Source organism: Dromiciops gliroides, chromosome 2, assembly GCF_019393635.1.
Source record: "Dromiciops gliroides isolate mDroGli1 chromosome 2, mDroGli1.pri, whole genome shotgun sequence".
Taxonomy (NCBI): domain Eukaryota; kingdom Metazoa; phylum Chordata; class Mammalia; order Microbiotheria; family Microbiotheriidae; genus Dromiciops; species Dromiciops gliroides.
In genome coordinates, this window is record NC_057862.1 from 364,092,111 (window position 1) to 364,114,849 (window position 22,739).

A 22,739-nucleotide genomic window follows, 5' to 3' on the forward strand; every position below is an offset into this window, starting at 1 on the left:
AGTGAGGATCTAAGACGTTAAGTGACTTATCCAGAGTGACACAGCTATTAACTGTCTGAGTCAAGATTTGAACCCAGGTCTTCTCAAGTCCAGCTCGAACATTCTATCCATTATACCACACTCTGTCATAGCTCTATGCTACCCTCTGTGATAGAAATCAGAGACTCATTTTCACAGACCATGAAGACAGTTGGAATAAACAAAGGGAATGAAGAAATTTGTTGTTTTTTTTGCATCTTAGTGTGTATAGGACAAAGACCAGGTAGCCACTTAGTAAGTGTTAAAGTTATGACATTCAGGGCGGTGACCCAGCAGGCTGTAAGGAAATCCTTGTGTGATCAGGAACATAGGGGTAGTCCCTAGTTGGGACCTATACTTTTTAAATTCTTGGACAGAATTGAAGGGAGCAGGTTATGAGGAGGTCAATTTCTTTCCATCTCTAACTCTCCTCCTGAATTTTGGCTACTTTAACTGATGCTCAGTGAAGTGAACAGAACCAGGAAAACATTGTACACCATAAAAGAAACATTGTGTGATGATCAATTGTGATAGATTTAACTCTTCTCAGCAGTACAATGATGCAAGACAATTTCAAAGGACTCATGACTGAAAATGTTCTCTACATCCAGAAAAAAAGAACTGTGGGGGCAGCGAGATGGCACGGTGAATAAAGCATCAGCCCTGGATTCAGGAGGACCTGAGTTCAAATCCGGCCTCAGACACTTGACACTTACTAGTTGTGTGACCCTGGGCAAGTCATTTAACCCTCATTGCCCCTCAAAACAAAACAAAACCCAAAACAAATAAACAAACCTGTGGATTCTGAATGCAGATTGAACTATACTGTTTCTACTTTTTGTTTTGTTTTTGAGGTTTTTCCCTTTTGTTCTGATTCTTCTTTCATAACATGACTAATACAGAAATATGTTCAATGTAATTGTATGTATGTATATATTATATATATGTATGTGTGTGTATATATATGTACATATATATATACATATATATATACATATATATATATATATATATATATATATATATATATATAAATCTTTATCAGATTGCTTTCTGTCTTGGGGAGGCAGGAGGGAGAAAAATTTGGAACCAAAAATCTTATGAAAACAAATGTTGAAAACTATCTTTAGATGTAACTGGAAAATAATAAAATACTTTTATGATTTAAAAAAAAATAAATTGAGGCTACTTCCTCTAAATAAAGTTGGAAGTATCATCATGGTATAGTGTAATGAACCGTAGATTCAAGGTCAGGAAACCTGAACCCTGGATTTGATAGCACGAGTTCCTGATTTGGAATATCAGATCTGCTACTTACTACTAATGTGACCTTGAGCTGTTAACTTCTTGAGGATTCAATTTACCCACCTGTAAATTGAAGAGGGTGAACTAGATGATACCTAAGGTTCATCCCCGGCCCTAAAATCCTATCATCCTATAAACCATTTCTGTTATTAAGATACAAAAATCATTCCATGATATTTCTGTATATGTGTCTTTGTCTGGTGGTATAATGATATTGTCTCTGGTCTACAAACCCAAAGGTCACATTTGCATTTGTAATCACATCCTTGTCACAATTTGATAAACGGGAGGAAAGGCGCTTCTTTTTCCCCTTAGATTGCCATAGCCAAGGAATTCATCACTGAGTGGCCAACCAATAGGTGATAATCCTTTAAAGACCCCAAAACAAAGGCCAAAAATTTTTAACAATATTTTTTCCTATGAAGCTTTGAGTTATGAATTATATACATATATATATATATACATATATATGGTGTTTCAAGTTATGATTCATCACCATCTCCAAAAAATTAAGTTGAGTGTCAACCAAAGAGTAATGTAAAAGGACATGATGGAGAGAGGTAGCTAGGTGGCACAGTGGATAGAGCACTGCCCCTGGAGTCAGGAGGACCTGAGTTCAAATCTGGCTTCAGACACTTGACACTTATTTGCTGTGTGACCCTGAGCAAGTCACTTAACTCCAACTGCCTCACCAAAAAAGAAAAAAAAGCACATGGTGGGTGTGAGTAGCCCATTACATTCGCCCCAAGAAGAATTTGGGAGTAGTATCAAAGATATTAGAGAGATGTATGCCCAGAAAAGAAAGTGGGCCTTTCCCGTAAAAAGATTGACAGATAAACAACCAATGAACAGCCCATGTGCACAATTGATTTCCATATAACATCAATAGACCTAAAAGAAGGTCACCAGAATGTTGAGTAGGCCCCCATGAGGGATTTAAAGGAGGCCATGAATAAAGGTCCTGCAGATTTAGAGGGCATGCATGGATGGAGATCAGAGGACTGGCAGGATGGACCACCCATGACCAAGAATTCCCAGATTCATCCAAGTTTGTGAAGATCAGAGTAAGAAGGGAAATGCATTATTAGTCCAAACAGACAAAAACAACCTTCAGCCTCTTTGTTATAAACAATAAATGATTTATTTTCCAAACTAAAAGGTGATTTTTGAAGTTAAGTTTCACATTCTGTGATGGTTAATGCTTACTTGTTTTTAAGTTTCATAATGAAAAGTGACTTCATCCTCTCAAGTGAGATGTGCATGCACACACACACACACACACACACACACACACACTGGCATGTGGCTATTAGAAAACAAAGAATTAATATTTATGCCGTGTTTTATGGTTGCAAAGCACTTTTCCACACGTCACCTCATTTAATCGTAATGACAAACCTGGAATGGCCCTGAGAGGAGAAGCATGGTCACTATTCCTTGAAAGATAAGGAAACTGTGCCTAAGAGGGTTGATGTGATGTGTCCAAAGTCTCCTACCCAGCTCTTCTGACTCCATGCCCATCATAACTACCTATTCATAGACGTTATCCTTTCAAGGGAGGTTTTTAGCTATTAGCTTTAGAAAAATAATGCCTGTGCCTAAAAGTGGGGAGCTGGGGTCAGACTGAGACCTCAGTCCTTAAGATGTGAGTGAATGAAAGTTACTCTCAAATTCTAAAGAACCCTTTCCTATTGTTTTCTGTTAAATATTCTAGAAGGGGCAGCTAGGTGGTGCAGTGGATAGAGCACCAGCCCTGGAGTCAGGAGGACCTGAGTTCAAATCCGGCCTCAGACACTTAACACTTACTAGCTATGTGATCCTAGGCAAGTCACTTAACCCCAATTGCCTCACTAAAAAATAAAAAATAAATAAATAAATAAAATATTCTAGAAACATAAACACCAAAAAGAGATGCCTCTGTAGGATTTCCCACATATCACTTCTCTACCTTCTTGGTGGAGGTGGGGTGGAGAGAGAGAAGGGGAAAGACAGGCTAATCTTGCTTTTAAAAAAACAAAGATTTTCAAAGCTATCCATTTCAATTTACCCAAAAATTCTTTCCCAGGACTCAAGTGAAAGTGGCAAGGTTTTATAAGACCTAGAAATGGAAAGAGACCATAGAGTTGAAACCTCTGCCAATTTTATAGATGAGTAAACCAAGTCCGCAAAACGTTGGGTTTGTCACACAAAGTAACATTGAAAATCAGTGGCAGAGTCAGGATTTTAACCCAAGCTTTCTCTCTCAAATCCAGTGCTCCTTCTGTGATATCACCATTATTCTGATTCAGGAGAACCATGAGAAGTGAAAGGTCAATGGTGAGAAAAAAGCAGGAGAGTGTTTAAGCACCTAGATAATAGTAACACTCATATTTCAATGGTGCTATAAGGTTTTCAGTGAGGCAGCTAGGGGGCCCAATGGATCGAGTGCTGGGCCTGGAGTCAAGAAGACTCATCTGTTCAAATCTGAGTTCAAATCTGACCTCAGACACTTACTAGCTGTGTTACCATGCAGAAGTCACTTAACTCTGTTTGCCTCAGTTTCCTCATCTGTAAAAAATGAGCTGGACAAGGAAACAACATACCACTCCCTTATCTTTGCCAAGAAAAAACCCCAAATGGAGTCATAAGGAGTCAGACATGACTAAACAACTGAATAACAACAACCTTCTTCTTACCCTAACTCCTAACGATTCAAAGTCACTGAACATTCACATAGTCAGACATGAGTAAAATGACTGAACAACAACAGTAAGGTTTTGAAAGCTCTTTCCATACAAAAATCGTGTATGATATGCTTTGTGAGTTTTAATATCTCCATTTTACATTTAAGGAAACCAAATCTCATAGAAATTGAGTGACTTCTGGGGGAAGCTAGGTGGCACAGTGGATAGAGCACCCACCCTGGATTCAGGAGGACCTGAGTTCAAATCTGGCTCTGTGACCCTGGGCAAATCACTTAACCCCCAATTGCCTCACAAAAAGTAAATGAATAAATAAATTAGTGACTTTCCATGGTCATATAGTATAAAATGCCTGGATTCAAACCCAGGCCTCCAACTCTCTCACCACTACACCAATCTGCCTCTCCACAAACTGATGATTGGCCAGGAGTGAGTGATAGAGAGATAGTCAATAAACATTTATTAAGCACCTGCTCTGTCAGGCACTGTGTGCCAACCTCTTGGGAGACAAAGAAAGGCCTAAGACAGTCCACTGCTCTCAAGGTGATTGGAGGCAATAATATATGAACTCCGTACAAACAAATTATATGCAGGATTGCTTGGAAATTATGACAGAGGGAGATGCCCAAGAAGAGACTGAACCTGTCATTTTATTGCTATATGTAAATTCCAGGTATGGAAACTCCTTGCACCAATGCAGGTCAGCACCTTCTCTGAAACTTACCTTTTTAAGAATTGCCACGGGGAAGAGGAGATTAAATGACTTACCCAGGGTCACACAGCCAGGATGTGTCACTGTGTATTATCTCTCTTTCTTCTGCTTTTCCAGAAGCTTGTGGCCAGATGTCATTTCCTTCCTTGTTCTTTTGCAGATAAACTACAAGGCTGTGGGCTCCCTCGATCCCAATGCTGACCTTTCCAGCCAGAGGGGAAAGGTCTTCAAGCTTCGGAATGAAACCCACCACCTCTTTGTGGGCCTGTATCCAGGTACAACCTACTCCTTCACCATCAAGGCCAGCACATCAAAGGGTTTTGGGCCTCCCATCACGACCCGAATCGCCACCAAAATCTCAGGTATTTATTGGGAGGAGGAGAATAAGAGTAACTTCCAGAATTGCTGTGGTTTAGAAAAAGGGACTGGGATACTTCCTCCCCTTTGTGGGGCCCTCTGAGCCAGAAGATCATTTAGAGAGGCTCCAGACATTTTTTTAAAAAAGCAAACCCTAGCGGGCAACTAGGTGACACAGTGGATAAAGCACTGGCCCTGAATTCAGGAGTACCTGAGTTCAAATCCAGCCTCAGACACTTGACATTTACTAGTTGTGTGACCCTGGGCAAGTCACTTAACCCCCATTGCTCCGCAAAAAAAAAAAAAAAAAAAAAAAAAAAAAAAAGCAAACCCTAGTATAGAAAAATTCTGATTTGGAAAAAAAAAAATTTACTTTTCCTAGAAATCTGCCATGGGACAGATATCAAGCTTTCTCATTTCATTTAAAGTATAAACGCTGTCTGTATGCCTTGGAGGTTCACTGAATGAATGCTAGATTTGGAGTTAGAGGAAATGGATTTGAATCTGTCTCTGTCACTAACTCCCTATATGACTTTGAGTATAATTGCTTAACTGTCTGGGTGTCGATTCCCTCATCTATAAAATGGGGAGGGGAAAATGAGATTAGATTACCTACCTCTCTTCTGGCTCTAGGGCTATGAATTTAGTATCCCACAACATGATGAAATCTAGGAATCATAATACCGACAGCTTACATTTATATGGTCTGTAGGTCATTTTAGGTACATGTTATCTCATTTGGTCATAACAACCCTTGTGATATAGGTGTTATCTCATAACAGATGAGGAAACAGAAGCTCGGTGAGGTTACGTGATTTGTACAAAGGCAAACCTAGGTTTTTCTGACTTCATAAAGGGTCCTTTATATGCCAACTTGTCTGTCAAGGTGTCTTAAAAGTCGCTTTCTTTATGATCCTGTGATTTCATTTGCTGGGGAATAAAACCACTGGATTTGAAGTCAGGGGACACAAGTTCAAATTCTAGATCTCCTACCTGCTGCCTTTGTAACCTTGGGAAATTAATTTCTGTTTCTAAGGCTACGTCCTTAGCCAGACTAGCCAATCTCAAAGGTCCCTTCCAGGTTTAAATCCTGAGATTTTAATTTACATGTAGCTTTTCAGAAAATCCTCTATTGAGCTGTTCCCCTTGTGAAATATGAAAATCCCATGCTTGCAAGCCCCTTTGGGCCCAGTACTCACAGGGAAGCATCAAAACAAATTTATGAGGAAGGTCGGAAGTCCTGTAGTGAAGTTAGGGACTTGAAGGCTTCAGTTCAGTCAGTGTTGAACTGTTATTCCTAATGATTAGCAACCACCATGCTAGGGAGGCCAAGGCCCTGGGCTTGGCCAATTAACTTTTGCTTTTAGTTGGCAGGCTCCCCAGTCTGTGCCTTTGTACGCTGAGAGACTGGGAGAGACAGTCGGATGAAAACATTGCTCATATCGCTTGCCTTCCTGGGAGTGAGTCGGGAATACAGTCTTCTTGTATAATAGATCATCATACAGCCAGGACGCTATCTCTGTGAGAAGACCAAACACAAAACTCTCAGAGGAACCAGAGACCACCCACCCAACCTTTGTATAGAACTGAAATAAGAGTGCCTGAGGGTCTGCATCTTCCTGTACTCTGAAGCAATACAAGTATACATGGGGCTGACTCACTTGTGTCTGGAATGGGAAAACATTTCTTTTGGTCCCCTCCTTTTATAAGACACCCCCAAGGGCTCTGAGAATTCAGAAGAATTTCAAAAGAGTTTCAGAGTGTGCTGGCTTGGTCTAGGCAAATTAGACTTGATTTGAAGCCTTCAGTGAAAAGGAAGGAAGAAAAAAAAAAAAAAAACAACCTGGTTTCCCCCTCCCCCTCAGTTGCATTTCAGGCTATAGGCTCCCCGCCACTAAGGTAGCCTCTAACAAGATGCAGTTGGATGATTGGAGGCTTCACTGAGCTTTCCCACATGCTCTATGCAGTTCCAGGGGTATAAGCATGCAGTGGGTATTATCAGAGATTATGATGTGGTTCAGTGCCGGGGACATGGAGTGGTGGTGGCTGTCCTGCATCATAGAATAACTCTCAGAGATGTCAGAATGTATAGAGCTGAGAGGAATCTTGGCCACCATCTAGACTAAGCCTTTCATGTTACAAAGGAGGAAAGAGAGCTGGAGACAGGAGAGGGGCAAAGTCATACCCCTAGTATGTGGAAGAATCTGGGCTAGAATCTGGGCATATGGTTATAGAGTCATAGATTTAGAGCGCACCTCCTTCTATTAACAAAGGAGGAAACCGAGTCTTAAGGAAGCCAGGAATCACAAAGGTGATAGGATCAGAGGGTGTAGAGTTGGGAGGGAACCTGGAGATCTTCTCATCAAATCCATTCATTTTAAAAATGAGGAAGGAAAGTCCAAAAGAAGCTAAGGGATTATTCAAGGTCACCCAGGTAGGAGGAGCAGGAGTCAAGCTTCCGTCTTCTGGCTGAGAAGCTAATGCTTTTCTCCCTATTCCCAGCTGTCCCTGGAAGGAAACTTGTCTTATAAGTGATACTTCCTGAATGTCGATGGGGAGCCCTAGAAGTGCCCTCTCTAGGGCAGATCAAATCTGCGGGCAGACACAAAGTCACTGCCTCCATTTCCAAAAGAGTTTCAGAGTGTGCTGGCTTGGTCTAGGCAAATTAGACTTGATTTGAAGCCTTCAGTGAAAAGGAAGGAAGAAAAAAAAAAACAACCTGGTTTCCCCCTCCCCCTCAGTTGCATTTCAGGCTTCAGTGGTCAGTGCCCAGATTATCAAATGTACTTCCCCCAGATGAGGGTGCTTAACCTCTTCTTCGCCTGTGTCATGGAATCCTTTAGCAGACTGCTTATGAACACCTTAGCATGGTGATGGTTTTAAAAGTAGAAAATAAGGTACCTAGGATAACAAAGGAAATCAATCATATTGAAATTCAGTTATTATATATATATAATATGTCTCTATAATATAATATATTACAGTATACATAATTAGAATCAGTTAATATATAATATATTGTGTTACCTAATAATATAACATTGTATATTATATATGTATATATAACTGAATTTCAATATGATTGGTTTCCTTTGTCTCATATCTTAGGTTACTAACCACAGTCCTAGTTTACTTCAGACCAATGATAACTGGTAAAAGCTGGTGAGGATTATTCCTTGTTAGTGGCTAATCATTGGTTTTTGTTCTTGTTCTCTCTCTCCCTCTCTCTCTCCATCTCTCCCCCTCTCTCTCTCTCCCTCTCCCTCTCCTTCCCTCCCTCCCTCCCTCCTTTCACTCCTTCCCTTCCCTTTTCCTCTCTCTCTCCTCTCTCTTTTCCCATCTCTTCCCCTTCTCTCTTCTCCTTTCTCCCCCTATCTTCTTTTCTTCTCCCCAACTCTCCCTCTCTTCCCCTCTTCCTCTGCTTCTCTCATGTTCTCCCTCCTTTTCTCCCTCTCCCCTTTATCCCCCCTCTCTTCTCTTTTCCCCTCCTTCTCTCCCTCTCTTCCCCTTTTCCTCTTTCCTCTCCTCCCCCCCCCACTCTTTTCCCCTGTCTCCACAGCTCCTTCAATGCCTGAGTATGACACAGATTCACCTTTGAATGAGACAGACACAACCATCACTGTCATGCTGAAGCCTGCCCGGTCCCGGGGTGCACCTGTCAGGTGAAGTTCTAATTCTCTGTTGGGGGGAGGGCTGTCCTTCACAGGGCCACACATTTCTCTTTCCTCTGCAGCAATGACACTGACATATCCTGGACAATGGCAGCTTCCAGGGGCATAACTAGGGAGGAGGATGGCGAGGCAAAGCTAGAAGTGAGGGCACGGAGTCTGCTTCCTGGTCAAACAAAAACTCTCCAGCCCTACAGAGAAAGGGCAAGGGAGAAACATTCAGGTCAGGGAGGAAATGAAGAGGGCTCTGCCTCTGGCAATCACTGCTCCTAACACTGCAGGAGTTGACCTGGGAGGTGGAGGGAGGAATTCAGCCTATTATCATCAGGAAGCAAGGCTGGCTCACTATTGGATTCTGACCAGCCTGGGCCCTGGAAGCCCTGGTGATGGTACCCCTATCCCAGAGAAGCAAAATCAACACCATCACTGGGCTGGTGAAACTGACAGTCACGTGCTCAGGCATACTGGTATAAAGGTCAAGGGCAAATGTGTTTAGGGATAGGAATAATAATGGCTAACATTTATATAATGCTTTAAGTTTGTAAAGTGCTTTACAAATACTATTGCATTTTATCCTTATGACAACCACGGGAGGGTTACTAAGATTATTTTACAGATAAAGAAATTGAGGCAGATAATGCTCAAGTGACTAGCCCAGGGGTCACATGACTAGGAAGTTGGAAGCTAGATTTGAACTCAGGTCTTCTTGACTCTAGGTCCATGTAGAACACTGGATAGAACATTCACTGAGCCACCTACCTGTGATGTCACTGGTATAGTGAACTCCCAAGTAAGGAAAAAACCTCTACCAGTGCAGAGAAGCACTTGCCTAGAAGCATTGAGACGTTTTTTCTTACCCAGGCTTATAGAGCCAATGTGGATCAGAGGATAGATCTGAACCTCAGTCTTCCTGAGACCAAAGCCAGCTCTCTGTCTACCCAGGTACCTTATCTCCAGCACCAAGGTCAGTGAAAGATGTGTTTATGAAGGACAAAGGTGGGGGATAAGAGAGCACACAGCATGTAGACTGTCTGGTATAAATACTGGTCACGTTACAAGGCTGGCAGATCCAGCCAGGGTTTCAGGGAAGGGAAAGCTTAGGGTGTTCTTGTCAATCTGCCCAGACAAGGTGTTCAGAGTCTATGCCCTCTTTTAAAATTGTGGCTTGGAGACATGACTCTGTGGGCTGCACACAGGAGGATTTTAAGAAGCCTGTTGTCCCCGGCATCCTGTGCTTGCATCCATGGAATGAGAACCTTGGGTGGCCCCTGAGAGATAAAAGTAATTTCCCTAAGTTAATACAGGTAGTAAGTAGCAGAGGCAGGATTTCAACCCATTTCCCTGGACTCCAAGTCCAGGACTTTGTCTTGCATCATGCTGTCTGTGACTTCAACAGCACCAGCCCCACATCCACTTCCATTGAAGCTGACGTGTTTCCTCATATACACTCAGAATGAGAACATGTTTATGTAAAGCACTTCAAGGCTTACAAAGCACTTTCCTATGGTGTATTCCCATGAAAAACTGGGTTCAATCCCATTTTCAAGATGAGACCACAGAGGCTCTGAGAGGTGGTGATTCGCTTGTGTTCAAACAGCTAAGAATCAGGGTTTAAATGCAGGTTTTCTTGATTCTCTGATTCAAGTCTGATTCTCTAACCATTATACCACACTGTCTATTATAGGGTTATCAGGAAGATTGTTTGTCCCAGCTCCCATGCTGGGGAACAAAAAGACCCATTGGATGAAATGTATATTTAAATAGAGCAGCCTTTGTTGTTGTTTTTTATTGGCTTCCATTATCTTCCCTGTACCTCAGGGTCCAAATCACAGGCCTGCACAGATATTATAAGAAGGAAAATAAACAAAGCACAAATCATGGGCAATTCTTAGCTGTTCCCTTGGATACCTCCAGTCCCGAATGATGATAAGTTGAGATACGTTTAAGCCATAGTTATTATGAGTGATGTGTATATTGGTGATAACGGATCTTGTGGCTGGGCATTTGCACCACGTTTTTTGCTGTTTTGTGCTTTGCTTTCTGAGAATCCTGTCCACCAAACCACAAGATTCCCTTTTGGGTCCCACCTGCTTCACTGTCTATCCCTTTTCACTACCACCCCCCTTCATTTTGCCCTCAATACTGAAGCCTAGAACCATAACTAAGAATTGATGATCCTAGAGAAAGTTCCACAAAGTGACAAGTAGTCTCATTTGGAGGGGTGATCTAGGGTGATATGGACTATAGCACTGTCATGTCTTGAGTAGACAATCATGAAAGACTGCTGCTTGTGAAGGCTGCAGGAGGTGGAAGAAGCAGGATGCTCTGGGAAGAAATTCACCCTGGTCTGCCATCTGGTAGCTTCCTAATTTAACTAAATGATCCTTAGTAACTAAGTAGTAAGTTCTGCTCTTTGTATGCTACTGAAGGACTGCATGTGTTATTAATACCCTCTAAATTTAATACCCTAGGACAAAGACCCAGTCTCCCCATCCTAGTTATAGTTTTGATAAAAGCTATGAAAGAAAGTCATGAGGACTTATTTACCAAATCCAGTAGTTTTGATGTTACCTTGCGGAGATTTGTGGAAGCAGTAACAGGGTGTTCATACAGGTATAACACAAATAAATAAATAAATGAATGAATGAATGAATGAATGAATGAATGAATGAATGAATGAATGAATGACATAAATAAACCTTTGTTTTGCACTGCTCTAAAGTAGCTTTTTTCATTCAGTCATTTTTAGCCATGTCTGACTCTTTGTGACCCCATTTAGGATTTTCTTGGCAGAGAATACTGGAGTGGTTTGTCTTTTCCTTCTCCAGCTCATTTTACAGATGAGAAAACTGAGCCAAATAGGGTTAAGGGACTTGCTCAGGGTCACACAGCTGGTAAGTTTCTGAAGCTGAATTTGAACTCAGGTTTTCCTCACTCCAAGCCTGGTGCTATCTACTGTGCCACCTAGCTGCCCTCCTAAAGTTGCTGTCATCCAGTGTGGTGTGTGACAGTGATCTGTATTTACCTACTATCCCCATGGATGGATGTGTAATATCCTTTGTTCTGAGGTGACACAGTGGATGCAACACTGGAGCTAGAAAGACCCAAATTCCAATCTGACTTCAAATACTTACTAGCTGTTTGACCTTGAGAAGGTTAATTAACCTGTGTCTGCCTGTTACCTCAACTGGAAAATGGGGGTAGTAAGAGCACTTACCTCACAAAGTTGTTGTGAAGATCAAATGAGGTAATACTTGTGAAGGACTTAGCACATTTCCTGGCACCAAATAAGCACCATATATGTGATTGTTTTCCAACTTCTAACTAGTAACTACTATCCATCTATCATGACAGGGCTGTTCTTTATCGTCAAATGGAAGCATTGAAATTGCCTTCAGAAACCTTTGGGAACAAACCCAGGAAATGTCCATAATGTTAAGTGCTTAGAAAAGAAGTCCATTTCACATATAGATTTCCCTCTTTACAATGTTATTGGAATTTCGGATCTTTTTCCTATTGAGCCTGATTTCCAAAAGCTAAGAAAATATTTATCCTTATTAATAAGGGCTGCCATTATCGAAAAAAGAGGCAGCTAGGTGGGGCAGTGGATAGAATGCCAGGACTGAAGTTAGGAAGACCTGAGTTCAAATTTGACCTCAGACACTTCCTAGCTCTATGACACTGGGCAAGTCATTTAACCCTGTTTGCCTGAGTTTCCCCATCTGTAAAATGAGCTGGTGAAGGAAGTCACAAACCACCTCAGTATCTTTGCCAAGAAAACTGCAAATGGGATTGTGAAGAGTTAGACACAATGGAAATGACTGAAAAGCAACAAAAATTATTGAGCATACAGTGCCGCAGCCAAAACGTACATACAAGTTGCTGATCAGCATCAGTATAGGGAGGTTGCCTGCCTGAAGTTTACAATATCAAGGAAATCATAGGACCAGACCAAAATATTATCATCTTAACATTTATCTGAGGGATATCTTCTGCTAGGGATACAGGAACAAATCGTACAGGGGTAAAGTTTTTGAGTTTTGAGTGGGCAAGTCTTTCCGACCCATTGTTCGCTCACCTGTAAGATAGGGATAGAAATGCTTTCTCTACCTGCTGAACAGGGTTATTGTGAAGATTACATGATCTTCCCTGTGATTGGCAACAAACTCCCCCCTTAGACCAGAACTGACACAAGGATGATATATCAAGAGCTGGACCTTCAACCATAGAAGCCATCTACTTCAGACCCTTCACTTTGAAGACCTGGAAACTTGGGGCACAGAAAAGTACTTCCTCTGTGAAGACACAGTGTTCTGCATAAGTATGGATGGATAGCAGGAAGGAAGGAAGGAAGGAAGGAAAAAAGAGGGGAAAATCATGCCTGTAAAATGATCTCTCCCTCTTTCCCTCCTCCCTTTGTAAAAATGCTTTGTGAACTATAAAAAGCTATACAAATATAAGATATTAGTAATTCAGGCTACTGAGATATAATTTAGAGCAATTTATTGAACCCAGATTAAGAAATGAACATAGCTTTCATCACTGCTAAGATGAGGTTTGCTTGTTCTTCTCTTATGCATTTACCATTTTCCATTTTGTAGAGAAGTTGTTATAGTTATATAATATTAAAGTTATATAGTTATCATATTATAGGTAGCATAGTATTCTCCTACTAGATTATAAGGATTGTGAGGGCAAGGCCTTATCTTTGTATCTCCCTGATGCTGAGCGTAATCCATTACACATAATAGGCATTTAATAAATGTTTGCCGAATTGAATTCCTCATTAGAGTACCAGAAAAGCATCTTAAAGCTGAATGGAGAGTCCACCTTGCTGTGATTCTATGGACCCCAAACAAAATAAGATCAATTTGATGTTCTTGCTAATGTCATAATAACCTGCTGTCAAACCATTGGTCAGATTTCCATATGTCAGAGAGCCATAGAGGCTATGACCCATGGAAGGGAAGTTGGAGATCGTCTGTTCAGCCCCATCATCGATAGAGGAGGAAACTTGAAGAAATAGGATTTGCCCAGGGTTACCAGGTAGAAACTAGAAGGTCTCTGATCACAAAGCCTTTCCACTAGTGAATGCTGTTCCCATTCAATTGGGGCAAAATGCGGGCAAGGCTGGGGAGGGAACTGTGTGATGTCAAGGAAGCAGTCAGGTAGAATGGAAAGAACACTGAATTTATAGTAGAGAGACATGCCTCTGCCTTTCATTAGCTGTGTGACCACAAGAGAGTCACTTAATTGTTCTTGAGAGATTTTCTCTGAACTTCTATTTCTGCATCTCTAAAGTGGGGATTTAAAAAAATCTACATCACCTTCCTCACAGGGTTGTTATGGGGATAAAATGAGATGATGTATGTAAAGTGATTTGCAAATTTTAAAGCAATGAATAAATGGCATTATTGTCATGTTATCATCCCATTTCTGTCCTTTACTACCTCAGGTATGGGCCAGCAAGGTGGATCAGTGGATAGAACACTGGGCCTGGAGCCAAAAGTACCTCAGTTCAAATCTGTCCTCATACACTAACTAGCTGCATGACCCTGGGCAAGTCACTTAACCTTGTTTGCTTAGAAGGCAGCCAGGTGGCTCAGTGGATAGACTGCTAGGCCTAGAGTCAGGAAGACCCAAGTTCAAATTCAGCCTTAGACATTTATTAACTGTATGACTCTGGTCAAATCACTTAACCTCTGTTTGCCTTAATTCACTTAGAGGAAGAAATGACAAACCATTCTAGTAGCTTTGCCAAGAAAACCCCATGGGCAGTATGGACCATGGGGTCACAAAGACTTGGACACAACTGAACACCACCTCCTTGGGTATGTCATAACCTCTCTATGCTCCATTTCCTTCATCTAAAAATAAGAGTTGGAGTGGAGGACCCTGATATTCTTCTGTGACTGGGGCAAGTCCCCTGGGCCAGAGGCACTCCCTTGAAAGATACTCAATACTTGCTAATAAGTGGTGAGGACTAGGGATACATTCTATGGCTCTGAAATATAGATCAGCACTATCTGAAGTGAAAAGGGCCTGATTTGTATCTCAGCACCACCATTTTTCAGCTGTTCTGCTTTCTGACCTTTCCCCTTGCATCCATGATACTCCATCCTCCCAGTATACCCTTTCTCTTTGTCTGTGGTATTTTCCCTTTCATTCAAAGCCTAATTTGTCAGATTCCAGCTTGTCCAGAAGAACAGGTGCATGAGAGACCAACTGCCTGGACCAGTGTGAAGGGCCTGACATTTGAGGCTTCCATCTACTCATTGCCAAAGCCGCATCCACTGTGCCACCTGATCTATTTCTAGGATGCTTCCCAATGAAAATTTATTACCTTAATGTGGGTTTCCTCAGGCCTCCAAAGAGTTATTGGTTTTTAAGTGACAGAAGTGCAGAATCATTTAAAAGATCAATCAAGCAGGGACTTGAATGTAATATTCAGCTTCTACCAGAGTGTTCACAAACAACCTCTGGCTGCCCACCCTGTCACTCTGATCTATCTGTTACTACCTTCAGAAGAAGTTACTTGACCTTGTATCAATCTTGATATGGTCCCCGCAGTGAGATTTAGGGTTCATCCCCACAAGCTACGGCAGACCCAATCTGAATATGTGGTAGTGAATTCTCTTTGTACACAAATGGCAGCCACCTCTACTTATACTTTTCTGTTACTACAACAAAATAAGGGAAAGAGTCAGCTTCCTCAGCCTTTCCAATAGGTCAATATCAAGATCACAAATTAAGACTGGTCCTGCCCCAAGCAGGGATCCCTACCCCCTGTCCTATGGTGAGCCATGGACAAGGAGAAATAAGAGGTAGCATGTATCATAGGCTGAAGATTAAGTTGAGGAGGGGATGGCATTACTGCATGGAGTGAACACAAACTAATGGTCAAGATGGAGCAATAAGTCATGGCTTAGGATGATGAAGTAGCGTAAACCTCAGTCAGACTAACTTAGTCAGAAAAAGAAAATAAGATGCAGCATCCTGGAAGTAAAAGCACACACAAGTCTTATCTCCAATAGGAAGTTTCAATTATTCTTCATACTGAACGGCAGGAGCCAATGAAGATCTTGAAATCCAAAAGCTGCTATAATAGAACAGTTCATTACATAGACCAATGATGAGTAGCTTCTCACTTGGGACCTTGGTAGAGCCTTCCCTTCTTTGTAGCACTCCAGGAAATATTAAGAAGCATCATTAAATTCCAAAACAAAAAAAAGCTAATTTTAATTTGATTACAGTAAATATATGCCCTATGATGTTTTTAGGGAGTAAGGAGTGATTGAAAAAAATTAGGATGGGGGTGTTAACCCCTAAAAATCTGGATAGTAATTATAGGAATAAAAGAATACATGTTCACTAATCGAGTCCTCTACTGTGTGGGATTAAGGGACAAAGAATATAGTACAAGGCCAGTTTTTCACTTTGGGTTTTCCTTTGATGAATTCCCATAACAAGCATGTAAGCTCCTGGTAGGTAGGGACTTTCTTTTTTTTAACCCCAGTTCCATGCACCCATCAGGTACTTATTAATGCTTGTTGACTAAGCAGTTACTGAAGTTCTTCCATTGAAATCCTCCATTACCAACTTGCAACACTGAGCTGACCCATGGGCTCCAGGAGGTTATTACCAGCAGAACACAGGAGCTATAGGGTGCTCACAAGCTGGAAAGGTCCACTGAGTACAGGTGTATCGACTGCCAGAGCAACTGTTGGCCAGATTCCAATTTGGCTGAGCCTGGAGGGCTCATTCCCAGAAGGTTGTCCACCAGTTGATAACCAGAGCAACTCATAGAAGTCATCTGTGAATCCATGAAACGGTTCCAATCTGCATTGGTGGAGGAGACTACCCACAATAGTGAAATCAAACCCTAAGTTGAAGGATAAATGGCAAATGCTTCTTTCTGTCTCTTTGCATTTAAATTCCATGGTAGATTCATACATACTGCCCCCCACCCCAAAAAAATAGTTTGAAGACTTAAAAATTAAAATATATGACTTCTGGCCAGCCATAAGTTAAAGGTGGACAGAACTCAAGGAGGCCAGGAATACTGATCTGGGGGAGGGATGAATGCTTAGACATTCATCCTTCCATGCTGTGGTGTAGACCAGGGATGCAGTGCAGGTGCTAGGCATAGGTAGGCAGTGATGCAAGGTGACAAGTACAGCCTCAGCATTTCCAGTGTGAAGTTTAACAGGACTAGGTAAGGGTTTGCTGCAACAGACTGTGTTCCTCACTGGGAAGCCAGTAAAGAGGAAGGAAAGGCTCAGGGGGCATAGGCCTTGGTCTGAGAATCTGAAGCATCTTGCAAGGCAGCTTCACAGGCAGAGTTCATAGGGGAAATACGACATAATTCCCTAAAGTTAGAAAAGAGCTCTGGCTATAGCTGGCTGCTCTGTGGTCTGAGACCTTCTTCTGCCTATTAAGCTACAGAAGCTCAGCCCTCCCTGTTCAACCCCACCCAGCCTGACTGGACCCTCAGTAGTTAAAAGGTATTCATAGCATCCCTGACCAGGCTCTCCCACTCTCAATATCCTTTGGCATGGATGCTATATCCAAATGGATGTGGAGAATCGTCACATACTGGGCCCTCAGCCTCCTCCATAATATTGCTTTCAACATTCTGAAAGCCTGGGTCTGACCATGTTACCCCCACACCTGCTCAAGAATCTTCATAGGCTCTCTATCTCTTCTAGGAAAAAAAATTCCATGTTTAGCATTCAAAGTCCTTTATGCTTTGGCTTCAGCCCACCTTCACAGATTTATTTCATATGAATATCCTTAATGCAGAGACAGCATGGAAGATAGATAGAGAGCTGGGCTTGGAATCAGGATGATCTGTCTCTGATTTGTCCTGGAAATGTGACCCTGGACAAGTCACATACCCTCTCAATTCCTTAGGAAATTCTCTAAAATAGATAAAATAGAAGAACAGTTGCTTATTTGCACTGGTAGAAGGAGTTTCTTTATGGAAAACTCCCTGTAGGGATGAAGTCAGAGATCTGGCTGGTTCAGTCATTCTGCATTTTATAGGAACTTGGCCCCTTTTGGTTCCCCAAACTCAATATTTTGTCTCCTGTCTCTGCAGCCTTGAACACACTATTCTCCATACCTTTCTCCTCACCTCTAGCTGTTAGAATTTTGAGCATCCTTCAAGGCTCCTTCACTGGGCCACCCAGTTATTAGTATTCTGTCCCTCTCCAGATTATTGTATAGTCACTTGTTTATATATTTTGTTTATATATTTCACCCTTGAGGGTGAAGTTCTTTTTTTTGTTTGCTTTTTGGTATATGTGTGTGTGTGTGTGTGTGTGTGTGTGTGTGTGTATCGCAGAGTGCCTTTTACCTAGAAGGTACTTAACCTTTTTAAAAAACAGATTAGAATAAAATCCTTCAGTAGTTTGTCTTGGGACCTAGGCAGTGCATTTGGAGAAAAGAAATTGCTTATTGTCCTATATCCTTAGATTAACAAGTACCTTCCCTATCTTTTCTTTGAAATTAAGATGGTTGGACTAAGTGACCTTTTAAAGTCATTCAGCCTGGGGAGCTGAGAATTTCTCTTCCTTTCCTGTTTCAGATTTGAATTCAGCAGGTATTATACAAGTGAAAAAAAGAAAATATGGCAGAAAACTACATCAGGAAATGGAGATGCATCTAAGTTTTAAAGAAAAAGAAAACTTTATTGAAAGGGGGAAAAAAAGATGATTGACAAATTTCCTCCAGGATTCCTTTAATAAAGGCAGATCTGGGTTGGGAGCTCATAAGCACACCACAGAACAGCTTGGGCTGTCTCCTGAGCTCCAGTGAACGAAATTGAAATCATTACAGTGTTATTTGCAGGCACAGGTATATGAGTGTCCAATTAGGAAGGAAAAAGTGAAAATTTAGGCGATTTATTAACATATATAAGCCTCAGGATTTTGAGAGTCTCTGTCCACACAGTGCAATATGAAGTGCTACAATTATATATAAAAATCATCTTTCTAAGCCAGTTCAACTATTTTGGCCCCACAGAGTTTTACCCCAAAGCTGCAGAAGGCACAGGGTCCTCTGTTTTCTGATATCAGGTGAGAAAAGCCAGGAGAGGAGACAGAAATTCCTTCGCCTTTGGGTGAATATCTGGGAAAAGGAATGTCTGCAGGTTAATATGACCCAAGCCTGGCAGCTGAATCCAAGAGTCAGGTGGTAGGCTGCTTAGAAGCAAGTTATCCTGCCTTGTCTGGGTATGGTTGGCCAGATAAAATCCAGATCTTTTTTTTTTTTTTTTTTAGGCAATTGGGGTTAAGTGACTTGCCCAGGGTCACACAGCTAGTAAGTGTCAAGTGTCTGAGGCCGGATCTGAACTCAGGTACTCCTGAATCCAGGGCCGGTGCTTTAACCACTGCGCCATCTAGCTGCCCCCAGAAGATCTTTTAACTTTGAGCAAAGTTTAGTAACATGGGTCTCATAGCCATCAAAGGTATTGATCATCTCAGTGTCATTTTCCTCTTTTGGAGGAGATCAGATTTTCACATATAATTCTCATTGGAGAAAGGAGTCCATGCCTTTCCTACTTGAGCTGAAATAGTTTTTAGCTATGGTAACTCTGGTTTATGGTCCCTTGGCTCAATTGATCAATAAACCTTATTAATTGTTTACTATGTGTCAGATGCTGCTGTTATGGATTCTAAGAAAGGCAAAAGATAGTCTCTGTTCTCAAGGAGCTCACAGTCTAGTGGGGGGAGACAACATGCAAACAACTATGGACAAACAAGCTACACAGAGATAAATTTGAAATAATCAGTCAAGGGAAGTCACTATAATTAAGAGGGATCTGCAAAGTCTTTAGAAGGTGGAATTTTAAATGGGACTTGAAAGAAGCCAGGAGATGGAGAAGAGAAAGGACGTACTATGCATGGGAGACAGTCAATAAAAGTGCCCAGAGTTGGCAGGTGGAGTGTCTCGTCGAGGAAGAATAAAAAAGTCCAGTGTCACAGGATCACAGAGTAGGTAGGGATGAACAAGATGTAAGACTACTGGAAAGGTAGGAAGGGAACAGGTTATAAAGGGCTTTGGATGCCAAAGAGAAGATTTTATATTGGGTCCTAGAGGAGATAGAAGGCCACTGTTAATTTAATGAGTAGGGGACACAAGCAGACCTATGCTTTAAGGAAGATCACTTTGATTACTTTGAAGCGAAGGATGGACTGAACTGGGGAGAGGCTTGTTGTAAGCAGACCTACCTGGCAGGCTATTGGAATAGTCTAAGAGTAAGATGGGAGACCCTCCACCAGGGTGGGGGCAGTATCAGAGGAGAGAAGGGGGCAAGTGTAAACTATTTTAGCCTAGGCCACACAAAAGGAAGGCGAATCTGGAAGATGCATATTTTATAAGAGCTGAATGGACTAGAAAAAAAAGGTGAGTATTTTTTTAAGACACCATAACAGGGAGAACCCATAACAGGGACTAATCCTGGCAGAGGTGGTGCTATTGGTGCAGCCATCTCTTATTCCAGGAATTCTCAGTTCCTTTAGTTTTCTTAATCATGCTTCCTTTCCTAGAATAGATGATCTTTGACGAGCCCACAACCCAATTCTCACCTACGTGAGAATTCTATTTTGCACATAGCATGCTGTACACATATACTACATAGCAACCTATGTCTACTTTATTTTCCCCCAACTCCTCACTCATATGTTCCCCTGCACAGTAAGTTGCTCAAGGCAAAGTACATTATGTAGGTGTGGTTTAATTCCAGTCCTTCAAGGAGCTAGACAAAAGAATCTATCTCCGTTTCTTTTGTTCCCTTAGGCTCATCACATGCAGGAGTTGAACTTTCTGAGGTGAGGGGGGAGAGAGCAACTAAACTAATTTCTGGGTCCCCCCAAGAAATCCATTATTTTTTAAAAATTCATTATTAATAATTATTTTCTCACATGTCTCAATACTCTTCCCAGTTGTTGCAATCTTTAACAATACGCAATGTATTAGGGGCAACTAAGTGGCACAGTGGATAGAGTACTGGCCCTGGAGACAGGAGGATTTGAGTTCAGATTTGACCTCAGACATTTGACACTAGTTGTGTGATCCTGGGCAAGTCATTTAACCCCATTTGCCTCATCAAATATATATGCATTGTATTAGGTGAAACCTGAGCTGTTTTGATTTCTATTTATCTAATAATTATAAGTGATTTTGGAACAATCTTCCACATGGTTGTCAATCATCAGTAATTCTTCCTTTGAGAACTGTTTGTTCATATCCTTTGTCTACTTATTCATTAGGGTATGCAATTTTTTCATACTACATTTTGTGTTAGTTGGCTTTATATCTCATATACCAGACCCTCATCAGAGATATTTGATACAAAGATTTCCCGCACCCTATCCCCATCATCTGCATCCCTTCTTATTGGGTTAATTTTCTTAGTGCAAAGCTTTTTAATTTCATATAGTCTAATTTCTCTATTTTAACTTTTATGATCAGCTTTGTTCTTTGCTTAAGAATTGCCTCTCTATCAGTCATGAAAGGTACCTGTTCTGATTCTCTCCTATTTTTTAACTTGTATGATCATTGATAGTTCACATAGCTGTTTTTTACCTAATTGTGCACAGTATACACTTTAACACATTGCCCTAAGTTTAATTTTTGACAAACCTCTTTTGAGTTACAATATGCTCAAAGTTATCTTCCCACTTATCCTTTCCAAGGAACTACACAGTAGCTTCTCTAGAAATTCATATGTACTGGAAGATTTTCATCTTTGGTGCCAAGATTATACAATGGGATAGCTCATGTGTTAAGAATCATATAGTCAGAACCTCAGAGTTTAAAGAGACCACGGAGTCTAATCCCTACTTGAAACATGAAGATGGATCTTCTTTCCAATATTCCCATGGTTACTGACCCTCCTCAAATACTTTTAGTGATCAGGGATCTGCTTCTTCATGAGGTAACTCATTCCACTTTTTAGACAGCTCTTACTGCTTATAAGGTCTTTTTTCTTAACATTGTCAAATTTTACCTCCCTTTAAGTCAACCAGTGGTTTTAGTTCTGCCCTATTGGACCAAGAAGAATTAAGTTTGTTCTCTGTACCTTGCTAGCTCTCTTCATTGGTAGATAGATGGATAGATAAATAGATCCTTAATTAAGTCTTAACTACATGCCAGGCACTGTGCTAAGCTCTGCAGATGCCAATATAATCAAACAAGGCAGTCAAAATTCTATTGGGGGATGGGGGGAAGGAGGGCAGAATGGGACAGGATAAGGGAAGGGAAAGACAGCACACATCCCTCCATAGCCTCATTGAAATACATGGACCACCACCCAGGTGAATTACTAGTAGTAAATACAGCATTAGGCCTTCTAAAGAGTCATAAAACCTGGGTTTGAAATGCCCTTTGACCTTGGACAAGCCATTTACCTTCTGTAAGTCTCCAAATTCTCAACTTTAAAATGAAATGGTTGGTCTATATTGCCTAATCAGAATATTCATTTGGATGAATATGGTCAGTTGGTGTAGATCCTCATTTTATAGCCTACCTGGCCTATTTGTTTCACACACACACACACACACACACACACACACACACACACACACACACACACACACACACACACACTACTCATTCTACAAGGCTCAGGTCAAGTCCCTGCCTTTTACATAAAGTCTTCTCTGGCCACCCTAACCCTCATCAATCTTTTCTCTATCTTCTAACAGGACTTACTGTCTGTCCAGAAGAATTTTATATATGTATACATAGTGTGTGTGTGTGGGGGGGGCGTATGTGTAAGGATAGAGATTGGGCCTGTGATTGCATTGGTATAGGGACTCCCAAGTGAGAAAAACTCCTCTACTAAAATAGGTCAGCACCTTTGCTCTTATTTATAGTCTGAGAGAACTGTCTAAATCACTGAGAGGTTAAGTGGCTTACCCAGAGTCACAGAGCTGGTAGGTGTCACAGGTAGGATGTGAATCCAAGTCTTCCTGGCTTCAAGGCCTGCTC

At 41.4% G+C, this 22,739-nt stretch overlaps 1 protein-coding gene across 10 annotated transcripts in view; it reads left to right on the plus strand.

Annotated features, from left to right (window-relative positions):
- The window catches only part of PTPRT (protein tyrosine phosphatase receptor type T), a 1,379,429-nt gene that overhangs the window by 1,095,652 nt on the left and 261,038 nt on the right, over positions 1-22,739 (plus strand). For all 10 annotated transcript variants that reach the window (XM_043980423.1, XM_043980419.1, XM_043980422.1 and 7 more), the window contains 2 exons: positions 4,877-5,078; positions 8,633-8,735. In XM_043980423.1, coding sequence (XP_043836358.1) covers positions 4,877-5,078; positions 8,633-8,735 — 305 coding nt within the window. The remainder of the gene's footprint in view (positions 1-4,876; positions 5,079-8,632; positions 8,736-22,739) is intronic.